At 40.1% G+C, this 23229-nt stretch overlaps 1 protein-coding gene across 1 annotated transcript in view; it reads left to right on the forward strand.

Annotated features, from left to right (window-relative positions):
* LOC121280052 (dynein heavy chain 5, axonemal-like) overlaps nt 1-23229 on the forward strand; it is a 336766-nt gene that overhangs the window by 118392 nt on the left and 195145 nt on the right. Inside the window, exons 20-27 of the mRNA XM_041191681.1 lie at nt 67-190; nt 5851-6081; nt 9783-9970; nt 10407-10509; nt 11703-11830; nt 14334-14535; nt 20445-20680; nt 21751-21969. Coding sequence (XP_041047615.1) covers nt 67-190; nt 5851-6081; nt 9783-9970; nt 10407-10509; nt 11703-11830; nt 14334-14535; nt 20445-20680; nt 21751-21969 — 1431 coding nt within the window. The remainder of the gene's footprint in view (nt 1-66; nt 191-5850; nt 6082-9782; nt 9971-10406; nt 10510-11702; nt 11831-14333; nt 14536-20444; nt 20681-21750; nt 21970-23229) is intronic.

Here is a 23229-nt window from a genome sequence, read left to right on the forward strand (position 1 = left end):
ATACACATATATATTTGAAAAAATTGGAAGAACTTTAATTTTTAAGTAACTTCCATTTTCTAATAGGATATGTGCATCAAAGGAGCTCAGTCACTGCAATGTAAGAGTATGCTGGTGGAAGTAGCAACCAATGAACTTATTAACATGCTGCTCGATGATGATTCAGATGATGAAAATCATGACATAGAAGGTATAACAGAACTGGAATGAGCCTCATACGTGTTGTCTTAATAAGGATTAATGCTCTTCTGCTACTGAGATGCATTGTTAATTAAATCAAATTATTAATATAAAACCAAAGTTGATGCACTATATTCAGATGAGAATGTTTTCCCCTTCTCACTATTGAGGGATGTATAACAGGGAATAATGGATATCAGTACAGGAGATTGAATCTAATGCACAGAATTTGGGTGCAGCTGATACAATACATCATTGGGTAATATGCTTTGGCTTTGGGAGTGAGCAGATTTGAAATGCTTCCAAATTTCTCAGATGGTTACTCACATGGAATGTTATCAACTCATTTAAACTTAAGTATAACTGTGTCACTTAGGCATAATTGCCAATCGCACTTATCACTTTTTTGCTGAGAACCTACAACCATACACGTAATTAGATTGGCATGTAAAGATTTAAAGAGATAAAAATCATAATTTAACTTCAATTATGTAAGAAAGTTCAATTATGTCATTTGATATTTTAAAACCATTGAATGTTTGGATGTTGATGACAATTTTATAATGTCTTGTTTCAAAGGACCATGTGCATCATAATTACACTACATATAGTCCTAAAGGATAGATCAGAGTACTTCATAAATGGTAAAAAGCTAGAAGAAATGGCAGTTCAAAGAACCTATGGGGTCCATGTACATAGATATTTAAAATATCATGGACAAGTACAAAAAAAAATCAAACTGCTAATGGAATTCTGGTGTTACTATCCAGAGGACTAGAATACAAGAGGTTAGAAGTCATGCTGCAGCTTGGAAGAAGCACTAAGGATAGCAAGGGCACAGATAGACTCTGGGTGGGGGACTTAATTGTTCATCATCATTAATGACTTAAGGATTAATAAGGACATAGATGCCAGACTGGGCTTCTGGCAGGTGATGAGAGAAGCAACATGAGGGTAAAACCTACTTAACCCCATTCTCATCAATTTGTTGCACACAGATGCATCTGTTGATGACAGTGTTGGCAGGAGTGACCACAACACAGTTCTTGTGAAGATGACAACATCTGAGGAGATGTTGTGTGGTACTACCTCTATGCCAAATGGGACAGATTCAGAACAAATCTAGCAGCTTAAGACTGGACATCTATAAAGGTGCTGTGGGCCATCAACAGTAGCAGAATTGTATTCCACCACAATCTGTAATCTAATGGCCTGGCATATCCCTCACTCCACCATTATCATAACATCAAGGGACCAACTCTAGTTCAATGAAGAATATAAAGGAGCATGCCAGGAGCAGCACCAGGCATACCTAAAAGCAAGATGCTAAATTGGGGAAGCTATAATATAGGTCCACATGAATGTAAGACAGCAGCAGCAACATGATATAGACAAAGCTAAGCAATCTTACAACCAATGGATCAGATCAAAACTCTGCAGTCCTGCCACATCCAGGTGTGACAATTAAACAACTAAAGGGAAGAGGAGGCTCCCTGAACACCCCAATCCTCAAAGATGATGGAGCTTAGAATATGAGTGCAAAAGACAAGGCTGAAACTTTGCAACCATCTTCAGCCAGAAGTGTCGAGCAGATGATCCATCTTATCCTCCTGCTAAAGTCCCCACCATCAAAGAATCAGTCTTCAGCTAATTCAATTCACTCCATATGATAGCAAGAAGTAGTTCAGCACACTGGATACAGGAGAGGCTATGGATCTAAAAGACATCCATTCTAGTGCCGAAGACCTGTTCTCCAGAACTAACCATGTCTTGGTGCTTTCTCCATTGTATTGGGAATGTATTGCAGATGGCTGTAGAAATGCAATTTTCCCCCACAGCTAAATCACTGGCATCTACTTGACAAAATGAAAAACTGCCTAGCTTTGTCCTGTCCACAAAAAGCAGGACAAATCCAATCTGGCCAATTACTGCCCCTTCATCCCACTCTCAATCATCACCAAAGTGATAGACAGTGTGATCAAGTGACACATTAACAACTTGCTTGCTGATGTTGTTGGTGATACACAATTTGGGCTCCATCAAGATAACTCAGCTCCAAACCTCATTATAGCCTTGTTCCAAACAAGGATAAAATAGCTGAATTCCTGAGGTAAGATGAGAGTGACAGCACTTGACATCAAGGCAGCATTTGACGTGGTGTGACATCAAGGAGCCCTAGCAAAATTGAATTCAATGGGAATCAGAGGGAAATCTTTCTACTGGCTGGAGTCATATCCAGCACAAAAGAATATAGCTGTGGTTGTTGAGCACTAATCATCTCAGCCCCAAAACATTACCTCGGGGCAGTTTCCTCTACCCGACCATCTTCAGCTGTTTCAGCAATGACCGGATAGGCAAGATGTGATGCGTGGAGTGTCACAGGGGTCAGTGCTGGGCCCTTAGCTACTTACAAGTAACTTAGACGGAAGGGCTGAATGTGCTGTTGCTAAATTTGCTGATGACACTAAGATTGGTGGGGAAGTAAGTTGTGAAGAGGATATAAGGAACTTACAAGGGATATAGATAGGTTAAGTGTGTAGGCAAAAATTTGGCAATTGGATTATGAAGTGGGGAAATGTGAACTTGTCCACATTGGCAGGAAGAATAGAAAAGCAATATATTATTGAAAGAAAAGAGATTGCAGAAATCAGTGGTACAGAGGGATCTAGATGTCCTGGTACATGAATCACAAAAAGCTAGTATGCAGGCAAAGCAAGTGATTAGGAATGGTGGAGCAGGCTTGAGGGGCTGATTAGCCTACTCCTGCTCTTAATTTGTATATGCTCTTCTCCACTATTGGATTACAACTGGGGATGTTCACTAAAGACTGCACAGTGTTCAGTTCCATACACAACTCTTCACATACTGCATTGCTGGCAAGGCCAGCATTTTTGACCATCCCTAATTGTCCATGAGAAGGTGAGGGTGAGCTACTTTCTTGAACCATTGGAGTCCATGTGGTGTTAGGGGAAAGTTCCGGGGTTTTGACCCAATGGCAATGAAGGAAGGGCAATGTATTTCCAGGTTAGAATGGTGTGTGACTTGGAAGGAAACTTGGAGCTGGTTTGCAGTCCTTGAATTTCTAGGTGGTACACTTTGTAGGTATAGGAGTTGCTGTTGAAGAGACCTTGGCACATTGCTGCAGTGCATCTTATAGATAGTATACACTGTAGCCACTATGCATCAATGTGGATGGAGTGAATGTTTAATGTGGTAGATGGGGTGCCAGTTAAGTGGGCTACTTCGTCCTTAATGGTACTGAGTTTTCTGAGTGTTGTTGGAGTTGCACTCATATGGAGCAATGCATAATATTCCATTACATTCCTGGTTTATACCCTGTGAATGGTGGAAAGGCTTTGCAGAGTCAGGTGGTGAGTCACTCACTGTAGAATACCCAACCTCTGACCTGCTCTTGTAGCTACAGTATTTATGTGGCTGGTTCAGTTAGATAATTTATCATGATGACAAATGTTGATGGCTGGGTATTCAACGACGATAAAGCCATTGAATGTCACAAGGAGAAGGTTAGACTCTTCCTTATTGGAGATGGTTATCATTGGCACTTGAATGGTGTAAATGTTACTTGGCACTTTTTAGCCCAAGCCTTTCCACTACTGACAGGGTACTAGCCAGGAATACCATGCATGGCTTCATATGAGTGCAACTCCAATAACATTCAAGAAATTCAGCATCCTTAAGGGCAAGAATTAAGGACAAGCCTGAGGTGATTGCAGAGGATAACCTCTTTATGAAGTTACATTCTTGTCATTAGTACCAGCATTTCATGAGTTGTCTTCCCTTGTCTCAGAGCTCCAGTTGTTCTGGGTAGTACAGTCCAACCCACTCTAAAACAGTAGACTTCTAATAAAAAGTAATTCAATGAGGAAGCACAGTTTGAAAATCCCAAATTGTCTTTCTTTTCCTTAGACTGGATAAATCGTAAGTCCAGAGTCATATTGAGCCTTTACAGGAAGCATAACAACTTGATAAAAGTATGGAGCAGGGAGAAAAACTGAATGAACATATATGATAGAGTGCAAAATCTACATTATTCTTCTTTTCAGCATCTCACCTTCTTCCACCCTTCTAGTTTCTGCTTTAGAATCAACCCTTAAGCCCCATCTCTGAACCTTTATAAAGTTCTGGTTAGACCACAACTAGAGTGTTGTATGCAGTTCTGGTCACCACACTTTAGGAAGGGTGTGAAGGTTCTTGAGAGGGTGCTGAGGAGATTTACTGGAATGGTTACAAGGATGAGAGATTTTAGCTACAAAGTCAGGTTGGAGAAGTTGTGGTTGTTTCGTTGGAGTAAAGGATACTGAGGGAAGATTTCACAGACATGTGCATGATTATGACAGGTTTAGATAAAGTGGATAATGTAAAGCTGTTCCTATTAGGTGATAGTCCATGGACCAGGAGACACAGATTTAAGGTTTTGGGCAAGAGAGGCAGAGGAATGTGAGGAAGGACTTTGTTATGCAGTGCATGGGAATGACCTAGAACTCACTGCCTATGAGGGCGGTGGAAACAGAGATGGCTAATGATTTCAAAAGGAAATTGGATGGACACTTGGAAATAAACATACAGCATCAAAGGGATAGAGCGGGAAAATAGGAATAACTGGATTGCTCTACTGAGAGCTGGCATGGACTTGATGGGCTGAATGACCTAATTCTGTGCCATAATAACTCTCTGACTCTACTGTTGGAGTGCAGTTCTGGGCATCACAGTTTAGGAAAGTCTTGGAGGGAGTGCAGCTAGATTTGCTAGAATGGTACCTGGGCTCCGAGGGTTAAATGACAAAGGGAGTTACACAAACTAGGATATTATTCCATGGAATTTAAGACTAAGAGGGATTTAATCAAGTTTTCAAGATATTAAAGGGAATGACTTGGTATATGGAGAGAAACCACTTGTCTTGTTAGGGGAGTTTAGGATTAGGGTACCTTGTTTTGAAATTAGAGCCAGGACCTTTCAGGAGTGAAATCAGGTAACGTGCCAAGGGTGGTAGAAGTTAGGAACTCTTCCACAAATGGCAGTTATCCCTGGATTAATTGTTACTTTTAAAACTGAGTTTCCTTTTAACTAAAGGTATTAAGGGATATGGGGAAAAGACAGGTATAGTGAGTTACAGATCAACTGTGATTTCTTGAATGTTGGAATAGGCTCGAGTGGCTAAACTGCCTATTCCTGTTCCAAGAAATCTGATTGTAACCAAAATCAGGAGTGGTGCGGCTGAATTTCTAGGTTATGAACTAATCAGGCATTTTCTATAATATTTTAAAGGAGAACTTGCATTTTGATGGCAAGTATTTCTTCTTTTTGGGTTACCTTATACAGCAAAAGTCAGACAGTCCACTGCTAACCAACATGTTTGGAGGATACAATATACTTTGATTACATCTCCATTTGATTTTTCTCTGTGGGAGAATTCATTGCTATGATTCTCATTTTCCCTTTGAAAGCATATATGAGGTTTGGAGCTCATCATACTTGGAATCATTTGTGTAAACCTCCAAACATAGGTACTGTGAATTATTGTGTTGTGGGCTGCATTGACATACAGGGGTGATACCAAAAATATTTACAATTTGAGTGGAGGTGTTGGAAAATAGAAGATTTGTATTAACTTGGCTGGAGACATTTATGACATTTTATTCTTCATGACAGAAAATAAGGAAACAAAAGTATCAGTGCAGTCCCCGATGGACCATTTGCCAGATGCTCATTCAACCTCAGCAGTGAAGAGGTTAAAAGATCCCAAGTTCCTGAAGCAAGAAGCAAAGGAACTGCTCAATCACTTCAGCCGCCGAAATGTAGATGCACTTGTTAAGGTCATACGCAATGCTCTTGAAACACTAAGAAAACGTATGCAGACTTTACCCAAGGTCCATCATCAGGGTATGATTCTGAGGTTCATAGATTTTGCTTGTTACTGCCTAAATATATGCTCTGCTCATTTTGTGATCAATAATTAAATACTTCGATATGAATGATTTGGTCACTTAAGCACTATTTAATTCAAGTAATAGAATATTGAACCTTGAATTAGTAAATTGGAAAGCCTAGCATTAAAGGTTTAATGCTTTTTTCGAAAGCATTGTAAGTTATAGAAGAAGCTGAGTATGGAAACTAGTTGGAGAAGATATTAGATCTGAATGCCAGTAAAAAATAAGTCGGCTGGTTTGAATCCATCCTTGAAGATCAAATTGGAGTGCCTCATTGTGGCTGTGCACTCTAATTTGGGAGAAGTGCTGAAGATTTGCAAAGTTCTTTTTCGCTTGCCTCCTTTCGGAAATGCACTTATTAATAACAAATTGCACAGCTATCCTGACAGAAGAATGATGAAGTCTGTTACTCAGTCAAGGCTTTCCAACTAGAAAAGTCACACTGAGTGATCTTGTTAACTTTTAAAGAAATTACGTGGTTAGAGATTTTAGCTGTAATCACAAATGACGATATACCTTGATTCACTTTACCTGTACTGTTTGATCTTACTTCCTCACCTATCCAGGAGGCTGAATTCTGTGAACATAATAAATAAAGTGAGATTAGTTCTAGCAATATATAGTCAGCACGCAATTAATTTGAGCAATGTTTACACAAATTATTCAAATTAAATAAATTGTGTAAGTATTACAAGAGTTTTCAGTTCTACCCTAACCCAGAGAAGAGAATCATATTTGATTTGAGGATGAACTTTTATAAATGTGAAATATTTAATGAAATTACCAAATTGCCATTAAGTAGTTAGTTAGAAAAATTGGGGAAGGATTTTAGCCCAGTAACAGAATGGGAACTAAGGCAGGCAGGTTCATAATTTCACTGCTCACTGGCATGCTGGCACCATCCTGTCCCTGGGCTAATTTCCTCGTGGCTGAATTTAGGGGGGGGTACGTGCGTGGAGGAATGGCTACTTGCTAGCAAGCAGTAGGTAGCCAATTGAGGTAATTAAAAGATCAATTGAAGTCTTTGATCAAATGTTGACTGGAATTTTCCAGTCAGCCTGTGGGTCCCCACGTTGTTGGGAACACAGCAGCTGCCTGGAGGCAGCCTCCTGGCAGCAGACACAGATGGGGGGCTAGCACTCCAGGGAAATTTTAAGGCCACCCCACACCTACCTGGTCACAGCTGCAGTCACAGGCTGCCCTTTGGAGGAGATCCCAATCTGCAATGGTAGTCTGGAAGCTGTGGCTATCTTTTACTTCAGGGGTTTTAAAAGCACTCAGAGGCACATCAAGGTGGAAGGCCTCCTATTGGCCCACCAGCCATCTTAATTGGACACCAAATGTGTCCTCTGGCCATCCATTGGCCAATCTAGGCAAAATTAATGTCAGGGGACTGCTTCCAACGCTTTGTGGGATCGGGACCCAAATTTAACCTTAAGGCGAGGGCCCCAACCCAAATCCTGGCCTTGATTTCTGGTTAGCATGTGGTTCAAAAGGTAATATTCTGGAAAAGGCTTATAAAGGAGAACAAGCACTATTTTTGTTACACATTTTGATCTATCTTAACTTCTGTGATGTTGATACAAATAGCAGCACCATTTGACACTTATTATCTAGACAACCCTCTTGCAAATTTATTCCAATGCAGCTAAGACAATTGCATTTATACAGCAATTGTCCAGGTCTGTCCTATCCACAAAAACAGAACAAATCTAACCTAGCCAATTACCATCCTATCAGCCTTCTTCCAAATATCATCAAAATTATGATAGGAGTCATTAATGGAACTAACAAGCAACACCTGCTAATCAATAACCTGCTTGCCAAAGCTTAGTTCAGAACCATTTGGATTTTGATCTCATCATAGCCTTGATTCAGACTTGAATGTAGGAGCTACAGCAACTCACCTATTCTACCAAGTTCGAGATATCACCTTCTAACTTCATGATCTCATCAGCTGCAAGAAAGACAAAAGCAGCAATGTCATTGGAACAGAATCAACTCCAAATTCCATTCCAAGTCATACACAATCCCATGTACACCACCATTCCTTCACCGTTGCTCGGTCAGTATCCTGGATTTTCCTGCCATCATGAAAAACCATCATCATCGATAGGATAGAAACAAATTGACCCATAACTTGCAAAAGGGAATTGGGTATATGATTGAAAAGGAAACATTTTGGAGAGCTATGGGGAAAGTGCAGGGATGTGCAACTTATTAGATAATTCTTTCAAAGAGCCAGCACAGCACGATGAATAGCCAAATTCTGTGTTGTATAGTTTTTATGATCTCAAGGACTGAAACAGTCCTGGGATGGCAGGATTGTCAAATGAGGAGAGATTGGGCTGACTAGGCCTGTATTCACTGGAGTTTAGTTGAATGAGAGGGGATCTCATTGAAACGTATAACATTCTGACAGGACTGGACAGACTGGATGCAGGGATGATGTTTCCCCTGGCTGGGAGGGTCTAAAATAAGGGCTCACAATCTCAGGATATGGGGTAGGCCGTTTAGGACTGAGATGAAGAGAAACTTCTTCACTCAGAGGACTGTGAACCTGTGGAGGCCAAGTCACTAAATATATTTAAGAAGGAAATAGATCGATTTCTAGATTCTAAAGGCATCAAGAGGTATGAAGAGAGAGTGGGAGTATGGTGTTAAGATAGAGGATCAGCCATGATCGTATTGAATGATGGAGCAAGTTCGAAAGGCCGAATGACCTACGCTTCTATTTTTCTGTTTCTATGTTTCAAGGAGATGGCTCATCACCAGCCTCTTAGGTTATATTGGGATGATTAATAAATGTGGCTTTGCCCATGTCATTCATTCCATGAACTAATTCAAAAAGAAACCGGCCTTTTATACTTGAGAATTCATCATTATTATCATCTTTAGTAATAGTTTGGGCCGAAACCCATTGGAGTTTAGAAGAACGAGAGGTGATTTTATTGAAACACATAAGATCCTGAGGGAACTTGTTAGAGTAGATACCGAGAAGTTGTTTCCACTTGTGGGAGAGACTAGAACCAGGGGACATAGTTTAAGACTAAGAGGTCTATCATTTAAGATGAAGATGAGGAGAGTTTTTTTCTCTCAAAGGGTCATTAGTATGTGGAATTCTCTTCCACAGAAAGCAGTGCAGGCTGGGTCATTGAATTAATTCAAGGCAGGGTTAGACAGATTTTTGACAGACAAGGGAGTCAAGGGTTATGATCAAGGAGGGGAGACAGCTAAGTGGAGTTGAGACACAGCCAAATCAGCTATAACGTTACTGAATGATGGAGCAGGCTCAAAGGGCAGAAAGGCCTACTCCTGCTCCTAAGTCCTATGTTCCAACTTTGTGTTCTCTCATAAAGGAAAACACACTCTAATACATTTGTAAAAATCAATTTATGAAAGAAATTTAATTGTATAAGATACTCAAGTATTCAACAAGGTAATTTTTGAAGCATTAATTAATCTAGCAATTGGGAATGGACAGGAATTATTCGCAACATATTGGAGGAGATGCAGTGAACGTCTTATCTGGTTTATTGGACTGCATTTTCTGGCCTTGCTCTGATTTTTGCAGAAAATAAGCTTGAGCAAATCTAGGGTAACAATGATGGGCAAGTATGTGGGGCTCTGTTTTGACAGATTTTCTCATCTTAGATGCTAATTCTGATTATCAGAAGCAAGTCTTCAAATCAGTTCTCCATGTTGACATCTGCCTTGCCATACCTGATATTGTGCTGCATCCTAACCTGGAAGATATCCAGTGTATTTTGAATAGAGTCTGTGACTGCATTATCAATGTTTCCAGAAGAATATCTGTGTGGAGCAAGAAAAGAATGACAGCAGTATGTATTATGGACATTTTAACTTTTGGCTATTATGTAGTGAAGTTGGGCAGTGCAAAATAAGTTTGGATTTCTTTTTAAGCTGTGGCCCTTCTGTCTAAGTTGTTTACATTGAATTGTTTGTCCATACATTATAGATAATGTTGTCGTAACAAATTTGAAGTGGAAATTTCTAGAAAACTTCAAATGAAACTTTGCAGAGATCAATGCTGTAAATGCCAACACACATAAAATACTCGCCTATTTATAAACAGGGTAATGTATAACGTTAAAGAAACCTCAATTTCTTAACTTGCAGAAAGAGAGAAGTATCAGTCATAATGTGCTATGAAAACTATCTGAAGAAATACAGTGATAAACATTAATGAACTGAAACAGGTGACACATCAGACAATCATTTACAGAGACTGAAATAAAAATGTAATTTCATTAACAGAAAAAAATGAGTGAACATAGAGTGGCTGAACTACAAAGGAATGATACTGAGAGTGACCCCTCCACTGAAGTATTTGTAGATACTCGTGAAGGCAACCTAGCAGGTAATTTCCACACTAATGGATTCAGGTAACTGTACTGCACCAGGACATGCACAAACTGCAACAACTAACTTGCTGATTGAAGGCATAAGGCTGGGAAATGTCTCCTTCCTGTTTTCCCCATGCTGTACATCACTTCAAGTGCCAGCTTGAACTTGTACCTTATGCTGTAGCTTCACTTTGAGAGTGGGTTCTATGCTGCACTTCATGCAGAAATTCCTAATTTTGCAATAAGATGATCAGATCATAAATTGGCACCTAGAGTGGGACACTGGTGGATTTTCCTGAGACGTGGTTCTTAGATTTTGAAACTCAGCCAAGCATTCATAACGGGCTCAGCTGTCAAAGCAAACCCTTGCAACTGCAGACAATGGAGCCTATTGAAACTGAAAAAAAGATGGCTAGGTTTTTTTTCTAAGCTACAGCAGATAGCCTGTCAACCAAAACAATCCAGGAGTAGGTGGTTGCTTTTTTGTCTTCTAAGTGAAAGCTGCAGACCATTTTTTTTCCAAATTTAAAACGCTGTGGACTTTTAAATCACCTTATATCATGACACTAGAGTCCCCAATCACTATTTTCTTGCTGATCAATATAATGATCAACTTACCTTTGCAGCCCTATGATCACTCACTGCAATAAAAGCTCATTTAATTTACAATACAGCATCTAATAATTACATTTGAAGTTGTCAAAACATTTAACACTTACCTGGAAGAATGTTCCTGACTCATCAGCAGGCTTCCCCAAGGTTCTCTAAATCTCTAACAAGGCAGGTTTTCAGAAGTCTTCCAAAATCCACCCAACCTGATGATGGGTCAGGAAAAACAAATTTCCCTGAAGGCTGTCAGTGGTGTTCGTGACCTCAGAGTACCTGAATCTCTTCCCACTGATGGGAAGGCAGCATTGGGCAGTTTTATACAGGAAATTTAAATTTGATATGAACAAATCAAAATTTTGGTGATTCTGCCCCATTCCCAATTGCAGGAGGACATGAAAATTCAGCCCAGATTATTTGGCATTTGATCTCATCGCTGTTGTAGGATACTGCTGTGTATACATAGCAATAGAGAGTGCATCTCAAAGTGAGTTATTTATGTAGTGTTTTTGGATGTCCTGAGTGATATAATAAGACACTAATTTGGTCTTCTATGATAGTATACAAATAAAATTTACTGTTTACTTATTCTCTTGTGTAGATAATACTGTGCCAGATGTGATTGCTGTCTACGCCCAACCTAACAATTACTACAAGATAATTTCAGAAAATAAAGAGTTAATTAAGCTGGTTTCTCTTATTTCTTCGTCTGTACCTTCATTTAGAAAGGTAAAATAATTAGCCTGGAAATTGCTGTGAGTGGTGTTTAATTGCTTAAAAGCAGTTGTATCTAATTGTGCTTTCTATTTAGTGAAACATTATTTATTTTGAATGGGTAAAAGCCTTTTAAAATAATGGGGAGAGGAACTTGATATGAATATTTGTAAGGTAGTTGCTCATGGTAATTTTTCATTTGCTTAATATATTTATTTTCAAAGGTCATTCCTAAAATGTTTTATGGTAGAAGCTTTTATTTGAATCTCAGCCTTGCCTGAGCCTCAATTCAACTAGTGGATGTGGCAGGTTTCATCAGTTCTTGGCTGAGCCTAATGGAGGGCAGCACAGTAACAAAACAAAACTTGGCATATCTGAAGTAGCCAGGAAGACACTTCTTACCCCCAAAAATTGCCAACTATAGATTAGTATTCACAGTACTGTACGATTTCTTGGCCAAGGAAGAACAGTGTGGAGCCAAGAAGCAAAGATAAGAGGATGAAAGTTCAAGGGCATGAGAAAATCCAGGATAGGAAGAAATTATTTGGCTCATCAAGGCCACTTCCTGAACAAGCCGCATACTGATTAAATTTAAAAATTGTTGTATCATGTCTGCTTGTAATACAGGTAAAATATTTGGTAATGTTTTATAAAATTTTCTATTTTTGATACATATTACTGACCTAGATTTGGAGAGATGGTGCAGTTTCTAAATTTGCAGAGGACATGAAACTCGAAAATGTAGAAAACAATGAAGAGGATACATAGGAAAGCTGGTGAAATGGGCAGACATATGTAAACTGAAATTTAACACAGGAAAGTGTTTCATTTTGATAAAAAGATTGAAGAGAGGCAGTAAAAAATAAATGGTATAATTTTAAAAGGGATCAGGAATAGAGTGACTTGATTGGTATGAATGCATAAGCCTTAGCAAGTGGCAAGACAAATTGTGTTAGCTTTTAAAAATGCATGAAGGATCCTTAGCTTTATAAGCAGAGGTATAGGGCTGGATTTTACAAGGTGCCATACTCGCCCACCCCCACCACCACCCCTATTAAAACATTGGTCGGGAGCACGCCCATGAAAAAACTGACTGCCTCACTGCAATTTTACGCTCAGAACAAGATGTTCACTCTCATCTGAGGAGGAGGACCCGCCTTAGCTGCTGGCCAATCTGATTGGCTGGTAGATCTGTATTCCTAGCAGTGCCATGTTCAAACAGTGGCCAATGCTGGGACTACAGCCAGCACCTGAAGAAGAGGAAGTTATGGAAGCAGGACTGAAGGTAAGTCTGGATAACAGCAGGGCCTGACTGACAGGCCCAAGTGAGTGGGGGTGTTTAAGGAAGTATGGGGGCTGGGTTTGAGAGGCTAGGAAGGGAGGATTAAAGTGAGGGTATGACCTTGTGGAGGGTGGTACCTCTGATGGGTAAATGTGGCCCCCAAAGGAGGTCTCTCAACTTCTTGCCCGACATCAGCTTGCCCATTATAAGCTGCTGAGCTACGGTTTGCCCTGGGTCTCCCCCTGCTGTAGGTAAATAGTGGTGACATTGGGATGAGGGATTTAAGTAGCCATTAATTGGCCACTTAAGGACCTCCACTGCAAAATGGGAGACAGGTCAGGGGTGGGCGGGAAGACAGCGGGCAGGCCATGTGCTCTATTTTACAGGTCACCCCCCCCCCCCCACTGCCGTCAAACATGTCAGTGGAAGGCTGTAAAACCCAACCCCTAAAATGCAAAGAGGAAGTTATGCTGAACCTAGGCTCCAGCTGGAGAGTTGTGGCCATTTCAGGGCACCACATTTTTGGAAGGTGCTCAGCCTTAGAGAGTGTGCAAAGGAGATTCAGTAGAATTTTTTAAAGAGTGAAATACAGCAGTTGCTGGAGATCTGAAATAAAAACAGAAAATGATGGAAAAATGATCCAGCAAGCCAGGAAGCATCTGCGGAGAGAGAAACAGAGTTGGTGTTTCAGGTTGATGACCTTTCATCGTTCCTGGAATTATAGTAGAGTGAAAGACTCCAGTTAAGAGGAGAGACTAGGGAAACTGAGTGTGTTCTGCATATAGCAGGGAAAATTATGGGGAGATTTAGTGGTGCTTGTCATAAAGGGCTTTGAGAGAATAAGGAATGAAAAACTATTTCCAGTGGCTGATGAATACCAATGGGTATGAATTTAAGGTATTTGGCATAAGATGTGACGTGAGGGAAAAAAATCATGCAGTGAATTGTTACAATCTGGAATGCACCACCTGAAACGGTGTTGGAAAGGGTGTTGATGACTCCAGAAAGGAAGTTGGATAAATAGTTCATAAGGAAATATTTACAGCACTATGGGGAAAGACAATGGAACGGAACTAATGGAGCAAGTCTTTCAAAGAGCCAGCACAGGCATGATGAGCCTTCTTCCATGTTGCATCAATCGATGATTCTACAAAAATAGTAAAGCGATTATAATTTTCTCAATATTTCAATGCAGTTAGAATTCTCAAGTTTTTGGTTTGACTGTTGCTGTCCTAGGGTCTACAAGAAATTCTAGAAAAATTCAGCAAATACAATCATATCTGGAGGAAAGATCGTGAAAAAACACTTGCAAAGTTTATGGAAGATTGCCCTTCACTGTCTGATTTTGAATTCCAAATCACATTTTATCAGAACCTGCAAGTCCAAATTCAAGCTGAACCTCGGGTCATACATATGGGTGCTCTTGCATTGTGTTCAGGTACTTGTTCCAAAGCTAAATTTTTGAAATTAAGTGTTATGACCTTTGGAAAAATATAAATAAATTAAAGGAGAAAAAAAATCCAGCAGAATTTCTAATATTTTAAGAATTAATTAAATTATCCAACATTTGTTCAAAGTGCAATTTTCATTTACTTGTAAAGCCTCTGGAAATGTGAGCATTAAATTCAATTTGGCTTGGTATTAATTTGGTCCCAGCAAAAATAATAGTGTCTACATTTTTTTTCAATATTAAACTTTGAATATTTTACATGTTCTACCAAAGTTGAGACAGAATGATAATAATATGTGATGCTGCAGTAGAGACAATATTTTGATTGCTTATCTTATTTTGCTTCATTCCCTTTAAGTGAAGAACCAGGTTGAGGGTTGTTCTGATGCTGTATAAAGCAACTTTCCAGTTGAAGGGAGGAAATTTTTGTCTAAAAGCTTTTCGAAATGAAACATTTGAAAGAGCTGCACAACTCTGTGAAGGATTTAGATCCAAGTGAGACAAAATATATAGCAAGACTCTAGATTTCAGAAATAGCATTACAACATGTCATCCTAGAAATTGGTTTGTTCTCAATTTCAAGAGTGAAATTCATCACACTGAAACGAATAAGCAAGAGGATCATGTGAAATTAGTCATCTTGTGTCTTAAGTACATGACTGATGTGCCTAAGAGGCAGTACTCTGGCTGCAAAGAAGATGAAGATTGACTGGGGAGATGCCAGCAGCAGAGTGCACATGAGTCCAGGTGGGGAGGGAAGAAACTAGGTAAGGGAGACTGGGTATGAATGGTAGCTGGCATCACTCCACAGTTTTAATGTGGAGTCAAAGGTACAACTCCTGCATATTCAGGTGACTAAAAATATTTTTACACACCTTTTTCGTAGCAGACTCTAGTGGTCTCTTCGAAGCTCTGGTTTAACTGCTCAGGTGCCAATAAATAGATTTGGGGAAGGACCTGAAAAAGGTGTTAGATTCCTAATCTGCTTAGGCAATGGACCTGGATTTCTAACCAGTATGGTGCATACTGGCTGCTGAATGAGCTGAACAAGCCATATGCCACATTAAGCCCTTCAGGACCCGTCCCACACTTGATAAATGGGTCCAATTTCTAGGCCATCTTCTGATTGCATACAGAAGTTTTTTAGTTATATATAAACAATTAAAAACCTGTTATATATCTGTAATAGCTCCTATCAACTTTTTCCATTATTGATTCTGGTGTCTTCATTTATAATGAAAACTACCTCTGCAAACATGTTGTGCTATAATTATATCAGTGGAAGTGTTGCATTGCAGTTTCCATTAAAATTGTGGAGATGGGGGCTGCAAAATTCAGGTGCATAGCACCTGTGTTTTTGGTGCTATAGGTGCTATTTTGGTACAGAAATGGTGTCTGCACCATTAACACACACACACTTGCTGTGGGTGTGTTGGATGCCATTTTGTGTATGTCATTAGTGCGGGTGTTGGATATGTATGCTGAGAGTAGGCAGATCTGATGCTAATTTAACACCAGTATTGCCATTTTGGAGCTCAACACTCCAACTAATGCCATCTCAACCATGCACGGCTGAGGGATCCACCCCACAGATGCTAGTTAAAGAGATCATCATCTACTTTCAGGTTAGTTACAAATTGATTTCACTGGCTCTAGGTGAATTTGAAGAAGTGTTTGGTGGTTTGTTCTCTTATCTGAAGTTGTTGAAGGCTTCAGGGAGTGTTGTGATAGGTGTTGTGGGACTTTTTTGCTTACTTCAAGGGTTCTGCTTAGACCACTTGCTCCTAGTGATGGTATTGTAATTTCTATGCCCTTGGCCAGAAGGACCAGTGAGATGACACGGAGGACAAGCTGCTGGAAGAGAGAGGAGGAGAAGAGGGGCTGGGGTATGGCTCTTAGCAGGAGGCCATATCCACTCAGGGTATTCAAGGAGCAATTCTCCGGTTTCACCCTCAGCAAGGAACAATGCATCAGGACATCTTCTTTTCACTAAAGAGGCACTGAAATCTACCACCCACTGCAGCCACAACAGCAGCCTTAGAGCAGGGTAAGAACTGCATGGTGACTATGAAGTGACCATCGCCATGAATTTTTATGTGGCAGGCAATTTTTGCAACATCTCAAAGTTCTCTATCCACTGTTGTATAAGGGGGAGGGGGATGGTGGTCACTGAGGCTCTGTATGCAAAGAGAGCTGAACACATTTCATTCTCTCTTGCCAGAGGGAAGCATGTGGCTTTGTGAGGATAGATTCTTCCCCATGGTGTAGGGTGCCATTGACTGTGGCATGGTGCTTTATGGGTGCCGCATGTCAATTAGGAGATATACTGCAATCAGAAGGGATCCCACTCACAATGAATAGCTGATGTGCAGCCATACTTGCTTGCACATCATGCAGGTCAATGCTCACTATCCCGGCAGCAGTCATGATGCCTTCATTCTATGGCAGTCTGCTGTATCCGACAAACCAGAGTGTGACAATGGCTATCCTTTGACCGTCAACATAGAACCATAGAACATTACAGCACAGAAAACAGGCCATTTGGCCCTTCTAGTCTGTGCCGAAATATTATTCTGCTAATCCCATTGGCCTGTACCCAATCCATAACCCTCCAGATCTCTCCCATCCATGTATCTATCCAATTTATTCTTAAAACTTAAGAGTGAGCCCGCATTTACCACGTCAGATGGCAGCTCATTCCACACTCTCACCACTCTCTGAGTGAAGAAGTTCCCCCTAATGTTCCCCCTAAACCTTTCCCCTTTCACCCTAAAGCCATGTCCTCTCGTATTTATCTCTCCTAATCTAAGTGGAAAGAGCCTACTCGCATTTACTCTGTCTATACCCCTCATAATTTTGTAAACTTCTATCAAATCTCTCCTCATCCTTCTACGCTCCAAGGAATAAAGTCCTAACCTGTTTAATCTTTCCCTGTAACTCAACTCCTTAACGTTGAGGAGGAGGATGGGAGGAGGTAATCAACTCAGTCCCTTTCTGACCAGGCTATCCATGATCAATTTATCTGACTACTGCGGTATTTGTGAACAAACACGAATTTCCCATTCAGCAACTGTCCCACCTTGCATTTCCTCTGCCACTGACCATCACAGTGTTTTCTTGGTCACAATGACACAATAAAAGCCATCACAAAACAAACATTTAAAATCAACTCTATAAATCAAACCATTCAATATTCCATACAAAAGTCAACTAATCACTCTTGTACGTCCCTTAGTGCCAGTCTTCTATGTGCCTTTGTAGTGCTTCTATGTAGCAACTACCCTAGTGGCAGCAGCATGGTTGGAGGAAGAATGCTGACTTTCAGTGGGCAAGACTGCAGATGGCCTTGCAGGATGGTCTCGAGCAGCTCTGAAGGCCCAGCTTCAAACTACACCACCTTGGCATGGGAGGTAGCAGCCTGGGCTGGCTGATACGCAACAACAGAGTCATTGGGAAAATGGCAGTGGTAAGCGGATGAATGTTGTCCTTTCAAGAGAGGACAGCAAAGTTCGTTCTCCATGGAACCACTGCACTCACGCCTCAGCAATCCTTGTAATTTATTGAAGGACAGAATGCTGGATTACTGTGAGACCCTTTGAACACTGGTATCCACAGTCATGGTGGGGGTAGTCTGAGCTTGTATGCCAACAAGCTGACTTCGCATGATTTTAGTCTGAGTATTCGCTGCACCACTTACATGTTAGGTGGATTCTGCTTCTGCTCCGATGGATGCTGAGATATTGGCCATCAGGCATTACATTGTGGTAGGATCCACAACTACGGCAATGGAGTTGGCCACCTTTCAACGTTGGAAAGGATTGGCTCCAAAAAATCTGTGAGAAGTTGATGCCAGTTCTTCTCCATGCTCCTTCACTGTGACCGCAGGCCTTCTGACAACCTCTATTCGCAGCTTCCTTAGCAAAGTTGTCTCCTGAATCCTCTGCAGCAGAACTCATTTATGATCGCAACTCTGGCAAGCTGGCACCTTCACTACTGTTGTCCCCTGCACTGGTAGCAGACCATTTAGACCTAGTGATTCACCACATGCAGATCCCACCTCTAAGCTATCCTCTAAAGTAAGTGCGGTGTCAGTTTATGAGCTGTTGGCTGAACATGTGAGATCGAGTGACAGTGTTACATTATCATCAATCTCTTCTTCTTGCTCCTACCTGGCCATGTTTCAGTTCTTGGACATCTGAAAAAAAGAAAGGCACAAGGGTGGGATTGTGCTGAGGGGACAGGAAGAAAGTAAGTCATGCATGTTTAGACCATTAGAGAGTGTTATAGTTCACTCAGGATATCCAATTTGCCATGGCTACATGCACTTTTTATATGCATATTGTAGTTTGGAGCTATGGATAATGATGGTAGAGGTTCCAATTCTTTCAATCAAACGGCTGACCCAAGAATCTCTCCTGCCATTGGTATGTGTTGGAAAGATTTACAGGTTGATACTCAATCTGTTTGGCCACGTTATGAATGCACCCTCCTTGGCCATTAGGTCCTGGAATGGGTCTTGAACCCAGAGCTTCAAGCTCAGAGGCAGGGACACTACCCACTGCACCACAAGACCTCCTGCTTAGATTCTCTATAGCTTGTGAATTAGAATAAGTAGTGGGATATGAGAAGGAAGATTAGATAAGAGCATTCAGTCATCTGTGATGATTTCAGTTGTGCTGCTGGCCTCTGTCTCATTCCAGTCATTCCAATGATGACAACCACTGCCATGGGGATAAGGACTTGCAGCCATGCCTGTCTGCCTTAAGTTAGGTGCTGCTGCAGCCGTGTGCCATTTTGTCTTGCAAGAAAAAAGGAAGTGTGACAGTGAGTGTGATGCAATCTGATTGTGTTATGTGGCTGTCATAGTTGAATAGCTGACAATGTGTGCAAACTCTGAGATGTGAATGTGAGGCTTGCAGCAGTGCTAGATGTGTGAGGGAATGAAGTATCATACTGAGTCATGTTTGATAGTTTCATGTTGATCAGTGAATGAAATAAGGGGGTATTGAATTGTTCAGCATGTGAAGCTTGTGGTTCAGTGTAAGGATGTGACATTTGAAGATGCATTTACTTACATGAACCATTTGTGAGGTCATTGAACTTCTCTTGGCACTCCATCCAGGTCTCTGGGGCTACACTGCTGGCATTGACCGTGGCAGCTGTCTGCTCCCAATGCCTTCAGAGCGTCTGTCCGATAGGCCCTCTGGACCCCTGTGGATGGAGGACCTCTTTCCTCTTGTTGACCTCCTGCATTGAGCCTTGAAGCATATCCTCTGCTGTGTTGCATAATTATTCAGTGTTCTTCCTCCATGGACACTCTTCTCCAGACATTTCCAGCATCTACTGCAGCCAGAAGGGGCCTCCCCTTTAAGTGATGCAGATGCATTTTAAGTATTTCAGGCTAGCTTTTAGTGGGCTAACCTTGCATGAATTTGGGGCCCCTGCTGAGGCACTCAGCATCGTGTTTGGCACCTGTTCTCGGACTATGCAATTTTGCTCCCAGGAGTTTATAGAAGAAATGTAAAAATAAAGATAGAATGTATGACTTTAAAGTAAAGATTGAATTATGTCTGTGTGACCCAGTACAATTATTCCCTTTTCACCTCACACTGATTAACCTGAAGACTAGGTCAGACTAAGTTCTAACTCTGCATGTTCAACACCATGGCAAATTGACAAAAAGATTATGGTGGCATTAATAGGTTTTAAAGTGACATGATCTCATTTTTTTTCTGTGTTGTTCAAACCTTCCTTATGTCTTTCAAAGTATCAAAAGTATCCTCTGCTTGTGGCCATAGACATGTCAGGTGCGGACTTTCTGCCCTGAGTGTTCAGAGATTCCATAATAATCTAATTCTATTACTTTAATGGTTTCCATAATTTTTTTTTAAAAACAGACTATTTGAAGATAGCCTTGAATGAAGAAATCAGAGGTTGGATAACTGGGTATTCTCACCACTGCAATGAAAAGTATAGAACAAACCTGGATAATATTTTGACTTTTGTGGAAGAGACTTCTAAGAAACTAAATCGTCCAGTCAGTGATATGGATGATATAAGAATAATCATGGGTTCTTTGAAAGAAATCTGGGGGAAACAGATTGACATTGATTTACAGATTGGGCCTATTGAGGTAGGAGTATTTTCATCCTTTGTTCAAGGAGCTTATCACAATGGTTAGTCCTTTGCAATAGTTTTAGGTAATAATACATATAAAATAGTAAACTTCTCAATGCCACCTGATTTTTTTCAGGTCTGGGGTAAATGAACTAGCCTAACTTATTGGGTGAAAATCTCTGTTCAATGGTATGAAAATGAATTATTCTGGGAGTGTGTTATGTGAAAGACTGAAAAGTTTAAAGTAGTTCCCAGTGATTGCAGTATCCACAGCATTAATCCACCCATAATTCTCAAAGTAGAGATTGCTCTAAAACTGGGGCTAACACCCTGTGGACAGTTTAGTTTACATTTCACCCATATTGATACTTTAACTTAGGTTGCTTCATGCTGATACTGGTGACAAAACTTTAGAGAAGGGTTCTGCTCCCTAGCAGTAACTTACCTCCTTTAAGGATGGTAAAATTAACATATCTTTTTGTACTCTGATATAATATCATTTAATTCTGTGGAAAACAGTGCCATGGTTTATATTATATTTGGCACTTATATATTGGTTTATGCTGTATCTTAAATGTGGAAAGCTAAATAAGTATGTGAAGGAGAAAAGAATAGAAGGATGTGTTGACAGGAAATAAAATGGAAGGAGGCTCATGTGGAGCATAAACACTGGCACGGAGCTGTTGGGCTTAATGGCCTGCTTCTGTGCTATAAAATTATATATAATATGTAATTCCGTGTATTGAAACCTCAGTAGGCTGGGGAATAACAGTATTATTCAAACATCCCAAAATCTTCAAAGTTGTGATTACAACCTCTTGAGGTTGCTTAATTCAAATGGTTGGACAAACCATTTTTAAAATTTGAATTTGAATTAACAGTAAATTGTGTTTGCTTTAGCAAGTTTAGTATTGGTATCCTGCAGTAACCTGTAGGGACAACTTTGAAAGAGCTCTACACGTCAATGAGAGCACTTGTATGGTCACACTGGAAGAAAATAAAGAAATCAAAGTAAATAGACAAAAAGATGCACATATTAAAAGCAGATTTGTTTCCTTTCTTGGCTTATATTTTAAAATAATGCAGGAATTTTATGCCATGTTGAATAAATATGAGATCCAAGTAGCTAAAGAAGACTCTGACAGAGTGGATACATTGCGTTACACATGGGAAAAGCTCATTTTACGTGGATTAGAAGTACAGAATCATCTCATTTCTTTGCAACCTTCATTCCGTGCTGAATTGATCATCAATGTTAAAATGTTCATAGAAGATTCTAATACATTTTGTTGGGACTACGAGAAGGTAATATTAACACTACATTAAACACAGGTTACATTTCGGAGAATTGTTTGACCTGTTCTGGTTTATAAATCCTTAAAGTGAAATTATTAGTCACCAGATGACCTAACCAGTTTTCCTGGCTTATGCATAAGTAAAAATTAAGTAATTAAAATGCGCTGATAATTTATTTTTAGAGTAAGAGGCTCTGTATTTGCACAAAACTCAGATAGTTTTACTCTAAAAAGCAAAGTAACTAGAAATCATTTAGAACTATGCTTGTCCCTAGTTTCATTTCTGTAAGGTAAAGATATAATGAAGACTGACTTCATTTTCTATCAAGGATTCTACTAGATGAGATTTTGCTCACTGCAGTGCCTGTCAGTCCCTGTGGTCCCATTCATTGTAGCCATGCAGCTTGAATTCAGTGTGTATTAAATAACATACTGATGTCGACGTGAAGTGAATCGATTAAAAGAATACTCGTGGGAAGGCTCACTGAAATAACTGTCCTTATTATGGAAGAAAATGGATGTAAAATTTCACAAACAATTTTCAAGTTTGCCCACTGGGAGGACAGTATATTGCAGAATATAATTGGAATTGAGAAATGGCACTAGATCCAGCATATCATTCTGTGTCATTATTGAAGTGTTAAAATCAGTACACAAAATGGGAAATCTCGATGCACAGGACAGCTATTGGATTATTAAAAGAGAATTCAAGGAAAAATCTACAATGTAAAGAATACAAAACTGAAGTGCACAAAAGATTTAAACTCCTTCTCCGCCAAACCCCCCCAACCCTGCCTGCTGTAGCTCATTGGATATGTATACCTTGTGGTACAAACCAGGAAGGTCTCAGGTCTCAGTTTTAGTTTGTGCTAGGTTGGCTGATCTTTGGTGATTTGGCAGTAGGAATTCCATAATTGGCTTCTCTATTCCAGGGCTAAAAGGTGTGTGAATACCGTGATAATTCCTGTTGAAAATTGCAGTTGTACAGACATGGGTCAGGAGAGGAAGGGATTCGAGTGTGACGTTACCCCATAATCAAATAGCCTTGTCATTCAGTATTGACAGTTTTATTCATCTGCATCTAATGTTGTTTGATGCTTTCAGTTATTAATTCAATATAACCACAAAGCTGAAATGCATTGCACTTTTTGAGAACATTAGCCCAGAAATTTTAAGATGCCCTCTCACTCAATGTTTCTATTAAAAGAGTGGATGTAGTCACTTTATATAGTCACCTAGTGCCATACCCCCCCTACCTCTCCCCGTAACC

The sequence above is a fragment of the Carcharodon carcharias genome, chromosome 7 (genome assembly GCF_017639515.1).
Source record: "Carcharodon carcharias isolate sCarCar2 chromosome 7, sCarCar2.pri, whole genome shotgun sequence".
NCBI lineage: Eukaryota > Metazoa > Chordata > Chondrichthyes > Lamniformes > Lamnidae > Carcharodon > Carcharodon carcharias.